Source organism: Typopeltis vanoorti, chromosome 17, assembly GCF_054136105.1.
Source record: "Typopeltis vanoorti isolate ZY-2024b chromosome 17, IOZ_Tvanoo_1.0, whole genome shotgun sequence".
NCBI lineage: Eukaryota > Metazoa > Arthropoda > Arachnida > Uropygi > Thelyphonidae > Typopeltis > Typopeltis vanoorti.
In genome coordinates, this window is record NC_143565.1 from 44,765,112 (window position 1) to 44,781,345 (window position 16,234).

The 16,234-nt window shown below is 36.2% G+C and overlaps 1 protein-coding gene across 1 annotated transcript in view; it reads right to left on the bottom strand.

The window, feature by feature from the left end:
• Positions 1-16,234, bottom strand: part of LOC150097350 (diacylglycerol lipase-beta-like) — a 290,177-nt gene that overhangs the window by 154,360 nt on the left and 119,583 nt on the right. The window contains exon 7 of the mRNA XM_090407293.1: positions 3,446-3,590. Coding sequence (XP_090263419.1) covers positions 3,446-3,590 — 145 coding nt within the window. The remainder of the gene's footprint in view (positions 1-3,445; positions 3,591-16,234) is intronic.

Sequence of the window (16,234 nt, forward strand, 5' to 3'; positions counted from 1 at the left end):
TATATAAGACTGGGAGAGGGGGAAACCGAACCCTTGCTCTGGGAACCCAATGTGGTGGTAACCATAATAAATTTAGTTTAATCCTTTATCCAAGTGTGAGCAAACAAAGTCTGCGCCTGAAAGTATCTTCAGGACTGGGGTAAGGTGGTACAACACCAGGACAACTCGTTGCAAAGGTGGAGCAAGCTAACATCACTCCTATCTCAGTATCTCCTATAATGCAAAACACATCTCCTTGCGGATATGTCTAATGTTATGCATTAAAGGAAGGGCCACTACCCAGACTACTTTCGACCTTTATTGAGGTCTCTTCAGTGGGAGCCAGGCCCAAGTGGAGATACCAGGCAGAAGCATTAGCAGGTCATCTCTACCTATAGGAATTGCCAAATGGTGTGCCACCCTTTTTTAGTGGTGGTAACCACTTCAAGTCCCCCAATAAGCAAGGTGGTGGTATTTCACAGGATGATGAAAGCTATCTACCACCTAAGACAAGATGGCATTTACTCCAACCAGGAAGGTATCCCTTTACAGCAGGAATACTCACTGTTGCCAGAGACCCTTTAGTAGAAACTGGCTACACCACAAGAAGGCATGGTTGACTTGACTGAAGGAGGCTGTATATTGCGCGATCACTGACCCATAGTGGCCTATTACTATTACATTATTTTAGATCAGGAGAGTTTATTCTTTTAATTAATTAATTTGTTTATTTTTATTTTTTGGGTTACCTAATAAGTATCTCTATGCTCAATTATTAGTTCTTCATTGTCAACACTTAATTACACACCATCTCAACTCTAATCATGTTCAGTTCCAAATACCACGTTATCCTTAACTTCAAAAACTCCTTGACGGAAAAAAGGAGCTGTTCCATTACTAAAATAGCTTTGTCTTTTTCAGTTTATATCAAATTTTATGAGCATCACGATTTCATCAATATATTTTTAGTAGCAATTCAACACTTATTTTATTTATTTTTTTTTTTTGTTCATAGACAGAATTTAAAAAGCATTAGGAATAATCTTCAAAACGTACATCAAAAACATAGGAAAAGAAGAAGCAGGTTCTGGATTTGTGAATTATTGCTGATGAAAAATTTTCATCCCAGGAAATACTTAGAAATATGCCACAACATATTTTCTAAATAAAACTCTTGGAAAATCTCAGAGGATTTAACATAATTATATAGACATTAATTTGCATTTAAATAAATGCAGAATTGTCTTGTCGCGTCTTGAATAATCAAAAATTGAAAATAAAAAAATTTAAAGTATTCAGGAACAACCACCTTCAATTGTAGGCAGAGAATGTTGTGTTTTGGTATGGAAATTGAAATGTACATTATAATTTATGGCAAAACTGAAGAAATGTCTAGTCTAAGAAATGTGTGACTTAACCCGTTTGGTACAGAGTCAAATGAAGGAATTTATTTAAGATTATTATTTAATTAAACTATCCCATTCTATGTATTGTGTGAAAGCAAGTTGAATGTAAGCTAAAGTCCAAGGATCACACTTTAACCGTCCAGTACAACGTATGGCCTGAGGGAAGGAGAATTTATAAGGAAAGCGAAGCTAGAACGGCACGCACAAGTGAATGAATGCCGTGCAGTAATCAACGTAATTAAGCGCGAGAATCTCCGAGAAAGAGAGGGAAAATATAAGGGTCAAGCTCCCCCCACACAAGGCTTTTTTGGTTCCTGCACTCATGGACGTCGGCTCTCCACCTCCGCCAATGGGATGATTCCGGGTCGGCCGTAGAAGTCATGAAAGGCTTATCAAGGTTCGTGAGGCAGAGATAGCTATCTCTTCATAACAGAATAGCTAAGCTATATTGAGTGACCGATGATATAGATGTGTTCCTGCGGTTCCAGAGAAAGACCAGAACGGCACATCGCCTTATCGACTCGGAGAACCTGATCGTGCTGCTATTATAAGTGACCTGAAGAACGGTAGCCTACAAAGGTGCCTTGATGTCCAGACAAGGCTGAAGACAGAACAGAAAGTCATTCCATGGGATGGTAACGTAGAATGTTAACGTATCTGATTTCCAATTAAAAATATGAGTAAACTCTGTAGGTTAATTTATGAATGGACAAGTTGTAGAGAACTTTAGTGATAATCCCATTTGGCAGTAACCTGTCCCTGTTTGGAAGAATGTTTCCCTAGAAAGGATCTGTATGTGAAATAACTTTGATATATTGTGAGAGATCATTAGTGACCTTGGTGATTAATGATAAGATAATTTAAGCTGAAAAATTGTAGGTTTATAGGAGCTCTATGGCCCAAGTTAGGATTTATGCATTATAGCGTTAGTATTGATATCAGAATTTTGCTAGGAAGGTGATTAAGTTAATCTTGTACCTCATGTTTTTCTTGTATATCTCTTAAGCCTTAATAAATATGTTTTATATCATCTGCCTGAATCCAGCCTACTTTATGAATTCAAATAGCCACTCATAAAAATTACTAACAAACCTAGCGGAGGGACATATGAAGGTAGTTTAATCTTTCAGGCCACGACTGCATGTAAGACAAAGAGAAGTGAGAATAGCTAGATTAGTGTTTGAAATTTTATTACTGTGTATTATTCTCAGACAGCCTCCTTGGATAACAGTTATCTATCCACTGTATTGGCTGGCGCAGCATAAAAATAAATTCGTCAATATTTAACAGGCAGACTGTCTCAGAGGACATAAATTTAGGGCCTTGTCCCATACATAGACAAAGCCCTAATGAATGAAAGGATTACACGTGACAAAATTTTGGGAGCGGCCTGAATCATGGTTTGTTTAAGAAAAAGAAACTGATAGCTGATTTATTTAACTTATTAGAAAACTATTACAGAAGCCAGAAAGGAAGTTACTGTATGGGAGAGTGTAGATAACAGTGGTAAAGACAATAACAACGATAGGAATATACAAAGTAGAAGAAAATATAGATATAACAGTCTTAATTTTTTAGACTATTACCTGATGAAAGGTTTTAACGTTTTAACTTCGAAAGAGGTAACTGCAGCACAGCTGCAGTCACCTCTTGATTCGAAGAAAAACGCTGACCAGCGAGGAAGAGTTTTAGTTTTAGAAAGAGATAAAAGTCACAGGGAGCCAAATCTGGGGAATAGGGTGGATGTTCCAACAATTCACAGTGCTGATCCCTTAATTTTCTCATTGCCAAAACACCTTTGTGGGCAGGTACACTGTCCTGATGAAAGATGATTTTTTTTCTTCTGCAAACTGGGTCTTTTCTCACGAATTTTTTCGTCTAAAAAAATAAAATAAATAAAATCAGCTAACACCATTTTGTTCCCTATAGGGAGTAGGCAAGGCTGTTTTAGACCTAACTTTTGGAGACTGAGTGGGCAGTTCAATCTCCACTGGTAGCCAATAACTTTTTTTGACTCAGATGACTGAATCAGAAAATTAAAAGTTATCAAATGCCATTACCTGTACTAGTCAATGAATCTGGAGATTGTGCAGACATAGTTTCTGAGTGATGTGAAGTAGATCTTCTAGTTGCACTTTCAGCTGCTTGTTTCTGATGAAGCAGTATCAGTCCTGCTGCTATATCAGATGGAACTAAATCCACATCCTAAAATGAATTAAAATTTCATTTTTGTAGGGGAAATCATATCTGATCAGTAAATGACATATATTTATTTAAATTTAAAAAATATATCATATGATAGGTTATCAAATACTTTATTACTTGAAATGAAATAAATTATGAAGAAAGCATTTTGGCACAAGCAAAGCAATTCAAAAACACACATTGTAGAAGTAGATCATATTATTGATTTCTTTTAAGTGAATAAAGGACAGAGAAAGCATTTTTTCATTGTATGATAAAAAATTTTTTTCTCCTCTTTTGTTCAGGTGAGATAATCATTTTACTAAATGTAATTATGCATACAAACATATCAAGAGATCAAATTGGAAATGAGAAGGCAACATAGATACTAAAATATAGGCTATCTATATTTATAAATAAAAGATAACATTCTTGGATGTTATCTTTTTTCCCTCCATCTCCAATCTAGGATGGAGATGGAGAAATCAGCTAAGTGAGTTGAAAAGACCAGGAAAGAAAAGCAAAAAAAAAAAATTCATGAAAGACTGTTAGATGTGTCCTGTAAAAGATACACAAAGGATAATGACATTTATTACAAAATTTCTTAGAATACAATAAATTATTTAAATTGTGCATTTTTACTTCTATGTTAGCAGAAATGTTTATGCAAAATTGCTGTTGCATAAACAAAAACAACAAATAACTTTCACTAGGCATGTCATTCTCTTATAATTATTAAACATTAAGCTATTAATGTAAAATAATAATAATTCTAACCTCTGCACATCAACACACAAACCTTCATATTACCAGTAAATTACCTACCCATACATGGTGCTAATGTATAATAGGTTGATCAACCGATCTCTCATGTATGGGCTCAACATACAAGGGTGGTCCAAAAAGTTCTCGGCCTAACAATGAAAAAATTAATTTATAATTTCAAAATTATTTTTATTTTTCAACATAATCTCCCTTAAGACCAATACATTTATTCCAGTGATGCGCCAGTGCCATTATCCCATCCCTGTAGTGGTTCTCAGTAAGATCTACAAAATACCCCTCTACAGCTGCAATCACCTCTTGATTCAATGAAAAACACTGACCAGTAAGACTAATATATATATTTCAGCGATGCTCCAGCATCATTATCACGCCCTGTTTATTAGTAAGATCTGCAAAATACCCCTCTACAGCTGCAGTCACCTCTTGATTCGAAGAAGAACGCTGACCAGCGAGGAAGAGTTTTAGTTTTAGAAAGAGATAAAAGTCACAGGGAGCCAAATCTGGGGAATAGGGTGGATGTTCCAACAATTCACAGTGCCGATTCCTTAATTTTCTCATTGCCAAAACACCTTTGTGGGCAGGTACATTGTCCTGATGAAAGATGATTTTTTTTCTTCTGCAAACTGGGTCTTTTCTCACGAAATTTTTCTAAAAAAATAAAATAAATAAAATCAGCTAACGCCATTTTGTTCCCCTATAGGGAGTAGGCAAGGCTGTTTTAGACCTAACTTTTGGAGAATGAGTGGGCAGTTCAATCTCCACTGGTAGCCAATCAGAGATAGCTGGCCCAAAGTTATCACCAATTAAGCGGCACGAAGTGAAGAGGCATCTCAACAAGTGCAGTGCCGCCATCTTGTGGTCCCTACCATACAATATATTTAATGTCTGAAATAGTGTGGGTTCTACGGTAGATTTTTTTGAGTTTACAGGACGAAAAACCCAAGCTTCTGGGAGAAAAAAAAAACTGCTTGCCCGTGCCAGAGATCAACTAACTCGGGAACCAGTCGAAAAAAGGCTTTGAAAAATTTCCTCTAGTCACCGACTAGATTTGAAAGGAAGTCTTCCTTCATGCGGTCAAGCGCCGTGGTGTGCAAAAGCCACATCCACTGAGTCTAGTTTGCTTAAAAGATCGGAATAATATTCCCCGGTTATTGTTTTACCCTTTTCAAGATAATTAATAAAATACCTTTAGCATCCCAAAACACAGATACCATGACCTTTTCTGCTGATGGAACCGACTTTGTCTTCTTTGGCGCTGAACAACTGGCATCTGTCCATTGTTTTGACTGCTGTTTGGATTCTGGTGTGTAATGGTGAATCTAAGTCTCATCCATAGTAATAAATCAATGCACAAAATCAGTTTTATTCTTGTTAAAACCCCAATTACTGTTCAGAGATTTTCATGCGAAATATATCCTACACATTCTTTTGAAATGCCTATAGTCTCAGCAATTTCACACACTTTGACTTGCCGGTCATCGAATACCATATCGTGCACTTGATCAATGATTTCTGGTGTTGTTGCACATCCTTCAATTGGCTCATCTTCAAGGCTGATACGGCTGCGTTTAAACTCAGCAGCTAATTTCTTAATTGTCAAAAACGAAGGAGAAGAGTGCTCATAAAGTTTTATGAACTTCGAATGAATTTCTTTTGGCGTTAAACCTTCTTTTACAAAGAATTTTATAACCGCATGATACTCAATATTATCTATTTCAAGGGATACAGACAATACTTTTGCTTCAGACAGCTGTATAAAACAAACTACTTGATAGAATGACTTGTAATTTCACATGGATACTTATGACAGATGCACCAACTTAGAAAAAAAAATCTTGCCGATAGTGTTGCCATCTATGGCGAAGGCCGAGAACTTTTCGACCACCTTTGTAAAAAAATAAAAAAATAAATAATTTTTTAAAATAAAAAACTGCATTTTTTTTAACCTACCTACCTTTGGTTAGGTGAACAAAAATATATATGATTAATTCTCACTATGGTGAACTATAATGAATTCTCATGCTATACCATGTTGGCCTTGGTGGTTGAGTAATTAAAGCATCTGCCCTGAATCAATAGGCTGCAGTTTCAAATCCTATATCTTTCATAGATCATAATTCATAGATCTTTCTGTTCTATCTAGTTGGGAGATGTATCTCATTGTCTGGTGTGAGAGCATTGCCCCTATGATTACAGGGCACTAAAGTGTCTTGAAAAATGTTCTGTGTTTGACCTGTAGAGCAAGGTTTGAGGACTATGTAAAAAATAATTTAGAAAACAAAAAAAAGTAAATGAAGTAATAAAAAAATTATCAAAAAAATATCCTCAGCCCTCTGACAGCCTGTAGTTGTGAGACCAAAAAAAAGTGCCAATCAAATCCATGTAGCATTAATTATTCTAAATAATTTGGTCAGTACTTGTGCCTTTCTCATGCATGAATCTAATCTAATCCATAGTTTATCTAATGACAGTATATCCCCCCCCCATTCATTTGACAAATCAGGTGGCACTTAAACATTTCAAGATCTTCTATAACTTAAACACTGATCTAACAATTTTCCAGCTGGGTGAGAGCATTTTGGCAATGTCAATGCTACAAAACACAGTTCTTTTTTCTTGAAAATAACAACTATGTTCTGATAGCATATCACTGTCAGCCTGATTGGCCAAGTGAATTGTGCATCGACTCTCCAATTAATACAGAGTAAGTTCGGATCCCACTCTGGGCACTGATGCTCGTTTAAATCTTTTAAGTTAACAAATTTCACTGTGTTCATTAGATGCCTGGCTTGAAAATTTTCATTTGGTCTATAGGGGCAGAGTTTCTGGATTACCTTATCTCACCCATGGTACTAATGCCAATATACTACAGATATATAACTTTGTGTGAGTAGATTCATACAGAAAACTTTACTCTCCTCATACCTATGAAAACTAGCAATTTCTAGAAAAGATCAGAATTCTCTCTCTCTACTTCCTTTTCTCAAGCTGATTTTCTCATTTCTGCACTGTACAAAAATACTGCATTCTTAGACTCCAAATATCCCTTTTTTTTTTCATAATACCATTTTTCTACTAATTCTAAACAGCACTCAAATCCATCATCAAGTTCCTGACTGTACAGAATATTACAATAATACTACATGAAAAGTTATATCATTACTAACTTCCCATTTTCTTACAAATTAATCTCTGTCATGACCTCTACTATTATCAAATCTTATATTTCTATCTTCTAATGCACTTTTTTTTACTGTATCAAACCACCAGATCATGGTCTTTCTCTGGGTATTCTTCCTGCCCATCCTGGCAAGGACATTTGTTTTGCTAACCTTTCTTCTCCCATTCTGTTTAAGTGACCATACCCCCCTGAGATTAGCTGTCACTGCTTGCTTTATTTAGCAATCTCTCAAAGTAATTATTCCAGACAACTGGAATATCTCTATCACTTTAACACTCAAATCCATCTGTAAAAACATTTGATTCTCTCATCTTGCAAGCTCAGTACCCCATATTAATTTCATTATTCTGTTTCCAATGTGCCTGTTTTATAGGAATTTTTTTGTATGTGCTATGCTACTGAACTGGTTTCCATTATTCTTCCACTTTCTTCTAAGCTTGTAAAAACAGCCAACATCCATTCACAGTTCTGCTTTAAACTTAGCCAACAAACTTATCTTCTTTCATTCCATACCACCTTGTATTTCCCTATGGACTAAAAACTCCAGCTGTTCAATATGTTTCATCTTTCTTATTAACCTCTTTCCCATTTAAATCTAAAGCAGAGATATACTTCAGATAAATAATATACTTCATCAAATAATAATGGGTATTTGAATCTGGGATGATATATGGAATAAAGCAGGCATGAGCAACCTTTCCTAATTCAGGGGCCAAATTATCATTCTGTCTCCGAGTCAAAGGCCAGACCAAATTATTAAATAAATTAATATTAAAAGAATTAAAACAAGTTGCTACTTCATATTTCATTTATTTATAATATAATGCTTTGGTATAAAGCTTTACATAAATTTTATAATATAATGAATGACATAACAATTTAATGTAAAAATTGGCCTTGTACTTCAACTACAAGACTATCAATATTGACGTTAATATTACTTAAGGATAATCGCATAGAATTTTCGAGGTTTTCATCCGTTATTCTTGTCCGAATTTTTGATTTATTGTATTTCATCCTCGAAAAAAACTGTTCACACATGTCTGCCGAAAAGACAAACGATTTTTCTTGAAAAGGCGCATAAATTTGTATATTTTTCTTCGACCAAATAAAATTCATAAAAATCTGTCAAAGCAATGTTGTTAACTTGTGATTTTAGCACTAAATCTGTTCCATCTGTAACAATAAGCTCAATAAGTTCCATCTGTAAGTTTTCTGGCACATTATTTACATCAGCATCCATCGGACGAGCAAATATAGTGAATGTGGAGTCTTTGTTTTTGAAGTCGGCAAACCTTGTATCGAATTGCTCTATTAGTGCCTTCAGTTCATCTCCATAACAATTATAAGGGATATTTTTATGAGTTGCTAGAGTAGGAAAATTATAACAATTTTTAGCTCTTAGCTGACTTTTCAACAATCTTAGTTTATTACAAAAAGTTTTGACATGTCCATGCAGTTCATGAACCAATTGTCCTTGTTTTTGCAATTTAAGATTCAGTTCGTTTAGGTATCCAGTGACATCTACAAGGAATGCTAAATCACACACAAACTCATCATCTTTTACTTGGTTAATTGTGTTTCCTTTTATGTCCATAAAATCTGCAATGTCTTATCTCAGGTTATAAAATCGTTTTAACATTTTACCTTTACTCAACCACCTCACTTCACAATAAGACATCTTTACACATCTTCATAATCCGAAAACAGGTCTGCCAAATACTCCTTAAATTGGCAGTGATTAAGTGCACATGAAAACTTAATAAAGTTAATACTGGCTACTACAACTTCCATAACATTTGTGAATTTAATCGATTTTGCACACAGATTTTGTTGGTGGATAATGCAGTGAAAATTTGTTAAATTTTCTGGATGGATCTGTAGTTCTATTGCTCTTTTATGAACTACTCCAATAAATCCCTTCTGTGCACCAACCATTGCAGGGGTTCCATCAGTGCATATGCCATATAGTGAACTCCATTTAAGCCCAAATCTCTCAAAGACTGTGTTGACTGTTTCAAATATATCTTCACCAGTAGTTGTTCTTTTAACGGCCGAAGCACCAATAATTCTTCTGTGATGTTGAAATCCGCATCAACTCCTTGAATAAATATTGCTAGTTGTGCTGTATCGGAGGCATCGGTGCTGTCATCCAAAGCAATTGAAAATGCTTCCAATTTAGCAATCTTCTCCTTTAAACTTTTTTTTGATATCATCAGCCATAATTTCTATCCATCGGACAACAGTATGTCTCGACAAACGAATATTCTCGAAGTTTTTTTTCTTCGATAAATTCTCCTTCACCAAATGACTTAGAATGCTTAGCGATTTTTTTGCTTACCACAAAGCTGGCTTTGACAATGCTATGGTGCTGTGTTCTTTGCTTGTTGAACATTTGCTGCTGGGTATCCAAGTTCTTCTTCAACTTCTGTATTTCAAAATTTTCGTAGTTGTTCATCAATTTTTGGGTGATCCGCATGTCTCGAAGTAAAGTGTCTCTTCAAGTTGTATTCTTTGTTGACGGATATGGATTCGTTGCACAGCAAACATACAGGCAAACCTTTATTCAGGATAAAATAATAATCCTCCGTCCAGTTGTCTTGAAATTGACGATTCTCTGCATCTACTTTTCTTTTTTTTTGCAATAACCCCTGACATTGTCCCCAAATTTATAAGCGATATTCAGAACTGTCAAACATCACAGGCACTGAACAGAACACATCAACGCAAGCACTGAACAAAACACATCAACGCAAGCACTGAACAAAACACAACACCAACGCAAGTACCGAACTGACACGTTGTAACATGTTCGCACACAGCGCTAGTCAAAGTGAGAAAGAGACTTGGTTGGAGAAAACATAGTGTGTTTTGCGCAAGTCATATGATGTCAGCTTAATGTGAGTTAGTAGAACACACCATGTTTTCTCCCACCATGAATCAGACAAACTTCGCTGAAATAGATTAGGGCCGGATCAAAAGAAGTAGAGGGCCAGATCCAGCCCGCGGGTTGCCATATGTGGGATAAAGGGTTAGTTATAGAGGTGAACAGACAGGAAAAGGTGAGAAAAAGTCACAGATGAGGGATAACATGGGTAGGATTGATTACAGAGAAAGAAATTAATTGCTTTGCTCATTTATGAATGCCAGAAGTATCAGAAATAAGGGAGATTAAATTGTCGCAATGATTAAGTTTATTTGGCCACAAATAGTTGGAATAAGTGAAATATGGTTGGATGAGATTGATATCCTGATGAGAATAGAAATGGAAGGGTATAACGATTTTTTTTTTTTGTCACGACAGGAAAAACAAGAAGGAAAGGGGAGTGCTGCTGATGATAGAAGGGAGAATTATGTCTAACAAGGTTGAAATACAAGGGAAAAATAGTGGCAGTCGTTTTGAAGTGGTATGTGTGGGGCAGACATTGATAGAATGGGATATTTAGTTGGATGTTGCTATAGGCCTGAGAATGTGGAAAGTAGAGACAAAGAAATGCATAGGTAAACTGGCTTAGTGAGCAAGAAAAAGTTGATCATTATGGATGATATTTATTACAGTAATATTAACTAGAATGAAGAGATGAAGACAATGGTCAAAAATAAGAGGTAAAAATGAGATTGTCACAGTGCCTCAATAAGGAACGTAGTCACCTCTCACAGCAATACAGTGTCACAATGATTTGTCATGCTGTTTATAATGGTGTCCAGAAATTCGGTTGGTAATAAAAACCACTGCTCCTGCAAAAAAAAACTCTGTCCTAAGTTCCTCAAGGTGTTGGGAAAGGGGGGGGGGTGATTAAGAGCAGCAACATGTCCACCTAGAGCATCCCAGACATACTCAATAGGATTAAGGTCAGGAGATTTGACTGGCCATTCCACATGTACAATAGTCTCTTCTTTAAAATATTGAAACATGAGCTTTGCTCAATGAGGATGAACATTATCTTGCAGGGTAAAGGTCTCCCTAATGAACTATGAATACTGCAACTTATAGACAAATCCTGGATACAGATGAACATAGGGATCCAGAACTTGTCTTATAAGTTGCAGTATTCATACTTCACTAGGAAGTACACACAGGTCGGTGCATCCATCCAACAAGATGCCTTCCTAAATAATCACATAAGCACCCCTTTCATGGATATTATAGGGATGATAATGTGTCCCAGGTTCTTTTCAGATTAAAGCATACCTGGTATCACTTTGTAGAGCACAATTGAGATTTGTCTGTAAAGAATAACGAACCCCATTGGTCTTGTGTTTAGTTAATGTGAAGCCTGGTCTATTTGAACTGTTCACTTCTGTGGGATGGGGATAGGAGCATGACAACTACTAGTAGCATACAGACTACCTTTGAGAAGCCTTCTGCACACAGTGAAAGCAGATACTAATGTTCCTGTAGCTGATGTGAGGTCAGATCATAGCTGATTTAGAGTAGCACTCCTGTTTAGGTACACAAATAATCAGAGATATTGGTCATCCACTGTGGTTGTAGCCAGTAACCTTTCTTCACCGTATCTCCAGAATGCTGTTTGTGACTGTTGAAATTGATTGCACAGTCTGTAAACCATGGAACGACTCTCATACAACCATCTGGCTACCTCTAGCCTTACAATGACTCACCCTCTAAATTCATCGGTTAAATGATGTCTTGCAGCCATATCCAAGAATTTTGCTATAAAATGTCTTGTTCTCACTCTGGACGTGAAATGGAAAACCACTCCAAACTGCCTGCTTTTATGCTATGGCTCATCTTCACACAACTGCACCACTCATTTGTATATGATAACCAAACTCAGTGTTATTTTTTACATAATGTACTCGACTTTCACGTTTTGTTTTTTTTCTTTTTCCTGAGTTATAGTGATTTTCTCTTGGTTCCTTAATTTATGGAAACTAGTAAATTAAAGAGGCCAAGAAATTATATTCTTGGACTAATCCTTTATCCAAGTGTAAGCATACAAAGTAACTTCATGACAGGAAAACTTGTATATAGAGACAAATGACTTCATATCAATTGCCTTAGTATTCCATAATGCAACTGCTAAGCATTATGGGAAGGATCACTACCCAGACTGGTTTCGAAATTTATTGAGGTCTCATCAGTGGGAGCCAAACCCAGAAATGATGCCAAGGTTGAAGTAAGCAGAAGTCATATTTCCATATACACGTAGCCAAAAGGTGTCACACCTTATTATTAAAATACTCTGGATTAGAGATAGATGTAAAAAGTTTTTTCACTTGGTTATATTATAAATTACAGATGCTAAAAAACTACATTCTTGGTTTCATCCTTTATCTAAGTGTAAGCAAACAAAGTTTGTGCATAAAGTAATTTTATGACAGAGCAACTCATATACAGGGGGTCCTCGACCTATGTCATTTAGACTTTACGGCGATAATCCCATAAATAATTTAAAAAATAAATTTAGACTTGAAGTAGCGCGACGTAAAATTCAAATGTCGTGGGCAAACTTGTTTGTGAGTGCACCGGAAGAATACGCCGTTATGCAGCGTTTATTTGGGAGAGGTGGCGTTGCTTGGCTCCCAGCATACACTCTTTGGGTAACGTGTGCTTTGTTTATACCCACTCTCTCTCTCTCACTTTTGTGTTTGTGTTTTTTTGTGACTTTTTACCCTTCAATATGGCTCCCAAACATAAGGCAGACTCTTCCGATGGCAGTGTGTCGAAGAAAAGGAAAGCCATTACATTAGAAGTGAAATTAGACATTATTAAAAGGGCAAAAAAGGGAGAAACGCCAACGAACATTGGCCGTGCGTTGAAGTTCTGTTTCTTGATACATGTGTATGATTTTAGGATGTTTTAGGTTAGGTAAGTAACTTAGGCTATGGTAATTCCGACTTGCATCGAAAATAGCCTTACGTCGGTCCATAGGAACGGATCTCCGACGTAACTCGAGGACCCCTGTATTCAACATCTCTCTCTAATCCACAGTATTTTAATAATAAGGTGTGACACCTTTGGCTACTTGTTTATGAAATATGACTTCTGCATTACTTCAACCTTGGTATCACTTCTGGTCTGGCTCCCACTGATGAGACCTCAATAAAGGTCAAAACCAATCTGGGTAGTGGCCCTTCCCATAATGCATAGCATTATACATGTCTAAGAGGATATGTGCTTTGCATTATGGGATGCTAAAGCAATTGATGTGAAGTCAGTCTCTATATATGAGTTGCCCTTTAATGAAGTTACTTCATTTGCAAACTTTGCTTGCTTACACTTGGATAAAGGGTAAAACCAAGAATATAATTTCTTAGCATCTTCAATTTATAATATAACCAAGTGGAAAAACTTTCAACATGGAAACTAGAGTAATTCTGTTTAGAACTGTCGATGAACTGGATTATTTAAAAGATAAAAAGAGATTATTTTGATAATATAATTTTCAATTTCAGACAAGATCTTGCCTATCTGTAATGATGCAAACAGAAAAAGGTCCTATCTGAATGAAGCATCTATGTGAAAATACATCCAAAATGCAGAACTTTTCTTCCAATTATAGCAATGCTAATGTTTTGACATTCTAGGGGGAGGAGGGGAAACTTATCCAAATTACCTTGTAAGTCTGCATCGTTAGCCTAGTGGCTGTGTGCTTTGCAACGTATGCTGGGGAAGGAGTGTCCTAGGTTCGATTCCCATCAGTGATATGAAGAGCTGAAGGATCTTTCTCAGCCATAGCCAAGTTAGCCAGTCTGGGGCATGGACAGTAGGTTTTTTTCTCCCAGTTTATCCTGGGGTTTTTCCTCATGCAAAGCAGGCAAACTGGCCTTGAGAACTCAACACTACGGACATAGGGCTGACCACCTTATCCTGTGAACGGTTTGAGGTTTGCTGATTAATAAACCCTCAACAATGCACGGTAAAAGGAAGATGAGATGAGATTACCTTGTAAATAATCCTATTGTTTTCTTTCCTGCAATATTGTACACTGAGTCATATTACTGATCTTTAGGAATGTTTAGTAATCAGTGTATTTGAATTCCTTGAAAGCCAATATATAGATAGATAGATAGAGAGAGAGAGTGAAAGAAAGATGGGGAGGGGGGAAATATTACAGAATACTTGGAACATTTTAACCAGTATGTTTGTGTTTCGAAGCAGCTGAACCTCATTAGCGATAAACTACCACCACCACTTTCCAAAAAATAAATTAAATACAGCCTGTGACATAAATCCTCACTTTAACACCTTTTATTCCCCAAAGGGAGTAAGCAAAGCTTTCTAGCCCTAACATTTTGAGGACAGACAGGCAGCCAGTCTCCATCTTTCAGCATTTAGTGAGTGAGCTCAAACTATCAATGAACCAAAGCTTTCAGAAGAAAGAGGGAGTACAACAGCCAATTACCACTATCTCATAACCCTAAACCCTAATTATTTGTTGTAATAGTGTGAGTTCTATGGTCAATTTCTGAAATGCAGAGTCAGCAATCCAAGATTCTCAAGTTAGTCTTAATGACTAACTTGGGAATCAGCCAAAAGAAGGCCTAGAAAAAGTTCCTCTAGTCAGTGACTAGAATCTTCCTTCAGGTAGCCTAGTACTAAGGAAGCAGATGCTATTTCCAGAGTGTTTTTTTTATTTTAACCTTTAGCAAAAATTGGAAGGAAGCATTATTTTCTAAGAAGCGTGCATTAACCATGTTTGTTCTGAGTGCTTATGGGAAAGTTGTTCGTAAGCATCATACTTCTGGTATTATATAATTTTGCTGTCAGTTTTTGCCCGCAGACATTCAAATGCCTAGGAGTGTAGGCATATATATTCAGAAACTTTAAAAGGTTTAAAGTTTTACCTTTAAAGCTTTGAAGTTTTTTTAAAAAAAAAATTGCAGGGTGGTTGGAGGAAATCTGACACTGATAGAGGGGGATCAAAAAAAAATTCCTGTGACAAATACAGTAGAACTTGGTTATAACGAATTCCATGGGACCGCATATATTTGTTCGTAATAACCTTTATTCGTTATATCCAAGAAGGTCATAATTTGAGCGAATTAAAAATGTTTTCAGATTTTTCTCAGCTAGGTATATTGGGTAACATAAATTCATATGTGCATACATACATATAAAGAACAAAAATTTATTTCTAAAACTTCACATTTTTACATAAAAAATCATCAAACGTGCTTTGCTTTGCACAAGACGCATATTTCATACGTTTGAAATTGTTCCTTATACCACTAAGATGCTTGAATGTATCGTCTGAACTTACAGATCGCAATTCCATAAATCTTGTTAAAATATGTAAAGCACTTTCTGCTTCACACCAGGTAACGATTTTCTCATCATTGCTATTTTCTTCCTCGGAGTCACTACTACTATTATCTTCTTCTGGTGTATGAGAGATTTGTTTTAAGATGTCAGCGTTTGTCATTATACCCGAAGTTGCGACGGCATTATTAATGTCTATAAAATTATCAATCTCTGCGCACGTTTCAAAATTTTTCAAGTTTCGCACTTTTAAACACGCTGATAACGGTAAGTTATCCTCTTCATCTTCTTCAGATTCGCACTCTTATTCCGCAAGACCGGCTTTCTTAAAATAGTTTTGTATCGTAGACGATGACACCAAATTCCAAGCATCACTCATTAAACGTATTGCGTAAAGTACACTGATCTTCGAGTCGTAAGCATAAGCATTTTCCGCAGATTTTTCTCTGCGTTCTATCAGTTCCAAGACTA